Raw genomic sequence first — 2,500 nt, 5'->3', positions numbered from 1 at the left:
TCTTCAAGCGTTTTGCACTTTTAGAATTATTATTGCTACTGCGTCAAATAGTATACTCGAGTGCTCATGAATTTTTTTTTTCTTTTTTCTTTTTTCTCCATACATGGGCCATGATACGAGATTTTTTCTTATTTGTTATATGGGTATTTTGCATATTTTAATACATATATGTTGATTATTAGTAAAGGAGAGGAAAAAGTTTTTTTCTTTTTCTTTTTCCTTTTCTTTTTCTTTATTTTTTTTTTTTTCTTCTTTTTTTTCTTTTTGTGTGTGAGTTCATAATCATTATTTAGGTGGGACATTAAGTTATTATTAATCCTTTGTAACTTTAATTCTGTTATTCTTATTTTGTCTTTTCTTTTCTTCTTTTTTTGTTATTTTTCGTAGAAAATTTTTTGGAATATACATATATATTTATATATATATATATATATGTTTTAAATATTACATTATATTGCATTAAATGTTGCATTAGTTACTAATCTAATATCAAATTAAAGATATTAAATATTATATAATTTTATAAGAAATTATATTAGTTATTATAAATAAATATTGAATCGAGATAAGTTTTTAAATATTATTATAAATGTCAGAATAATGATAAATTATATTAAATATTATTAGAAAAATATTTTCAAATAAAATCACAATGAAAATAATTAAATTCGTTCACATATATTATTATAAATAAACATTCGATCGTGAATAAATTCTTAATATATTTTTATAAATATGAAAAACAAAAAAAAAATATATATATATATATATATATATATATATCATAAAAAATATTCTGCAATAAATTTGATGAAAATTAAAAAAAGAAAAAAAAAAAAAAACATTAAATCGATTGACTTATGATATGACAACAAGTGTAGTATAATTTAATTATATTAAATATACTATATTAAATTGTATTAAACGTTAATATATAAAAATTGCAATTTTCCCTGTTACAAATCTAACGTTTAATGCAACTATTACGTACGTTTATCAGAGATGTACGTTCATTAGGCTATGAAATAATTTATAAACACGTGGAATGAACACAAGTACGATATCATTGTGAATTTAAAAGGATTAACAACAAGTAAAGCAGTGTGTGTATTATCAGTTGGCAGAGTGCCATTTGTTGTATCTTAGCGGTATCTATATTTGTTTCCTCTCCCCGTAACCCCCTTTATCTACCCCCTTTCCTATCCCTTTTTTAGATACAACCACTTAGAGTGCCTTATTTGATCTTCGATCCTGTTGGGGTTGAAACCAGCAGGAGTAGTGGGATAGCTTTGTCCCTTATAATCTCCCCTAAGTTCATTCATCATGATGATTTTTTTTTTTCGTCTTGTTTCATTTTGATATATTATAGATACCATCGATGCTACATCATATTTTGACATTCAAATGGTTACATCGAAGTGGCCTGTCATTTTCAAACTTCTTTTACTTTTCTTTTCTTTTCTTTTCTTTTTTTTTTTAATGTTTTTATTTTTTTTTTTTTTTATTTTTCTTTTTCTTTCTTTTTTGTCTTTTTGTTTTTTTTTCTTTTGGCGGGACAAGGAAAAGAGATAACGCGTTTTGAAATTACAATCTTTACGTTACGCACGAAGAGGATGTTAATTTTTTCGTTAAATTTTGTTCTCTGTTAAAAGTTTTCGATTTGAAATTTTTTCTTAAATTAATTACTTTTCGATCGTTGTTAATTTTGTTTTCTTTTCTTTTTCTTTTTTTCTTTTTTTCTTTTTTTTTTTTTTTTCTTTAGGCATTACAAGTAATTACAATGCAGTAAGATATTTTTGCTTCTTTTTCTTTTTTTTTTTCTTTTCTTTTTTCTTTTTCTTTTTTAAGCTAATTTTTAATGTTACAGTGTTTATAGCAAAGTGAGGGTCATTGTGAAATTTTATCTATGCTATTTGTTGTGAATTATAAAAGATAGATCTTTATATTTTTGCAGAAGTTAAATGTAAAATTTCGTTAATATTTAGATTTGACCATATTGCTGATTTTTAAGGTAAAGTGTTCGTAAAAAAAAAAAAATTTGAACACCACTTTGAAAAATATACTTTTAATTCGTGTGAAATAAAAAAAAAAGGGAAACTAAAAAAAAAAACATTTTCACGTTTCAGAAAAAGTCTTTCGTAAAATTTCACTGGAATCGATTTGGCCATTTCATTGATTTTAAATATGAAATAATTTCATATTTATAATCAAAGTTCATAGTAAAATACGAATCAGTTCGAAATTTTATGCCACTCTTATCCCTTTTCATATATTGTTTGTTTATTTATTTTTTTAAAAGATAATTGATAGAAATATTTAATCAAAAATAAAAAGAAAATACAGGATAAAAAAAAAAAAATATAAAAAAAAAAAAAAAAAAAAGAAAAAAAAAATCTAAAAATCATTCTGTTTCCAGTTTAATCGAAAATCGAATGTTTTATTTCGTATTCTTAAAATATTTGACCTCTTTCTTAATATACACACACACACACACACACCA

General features: G+C 22.8%; 1 protein-coding gene across 1 annotated transcript in view; it reads right to left on the bottom strand.

Moving 5' to 3' along the window:
• Positions 1 to 449: 449 nt before the first annotated feature.
• The window catches only part of LOC124954871 (heterogeneous nuclear ribonucleoprotein L-like), a 21,244-nt gene continuing 19,193 nt past the window's right edge, over positions 450 to 2,500 (bottom strand). The window contains exon 9 of the mRNA XM_047508463.1: positions 450 to 483. Coding sequence (XP_047364419.1) covers positions 450 to 483 — 34 coding nt within the window. The remainder of the gene's footprint in view (positions 484 to 2,500) is intronic.

This window comes from Vespa velutina, chromosome 16 (genome assembly GCF_912470025.1).
Source record: "Vespa velutina chromosome 16, iVesVel2.1, whole genome shotgun sequence".
Taxonomy (NCBI): domain Eukaryota; kingdom Metazoa; phylum Arthropoda; class Insecta; order Hymenoptera; family Vespidae; genus Vespa; species Vespa velutina.
Note: the sequence above shows the minus strand (reverse complement) of the source record. Positions and strands in the feature narration are given on the sequence as shown.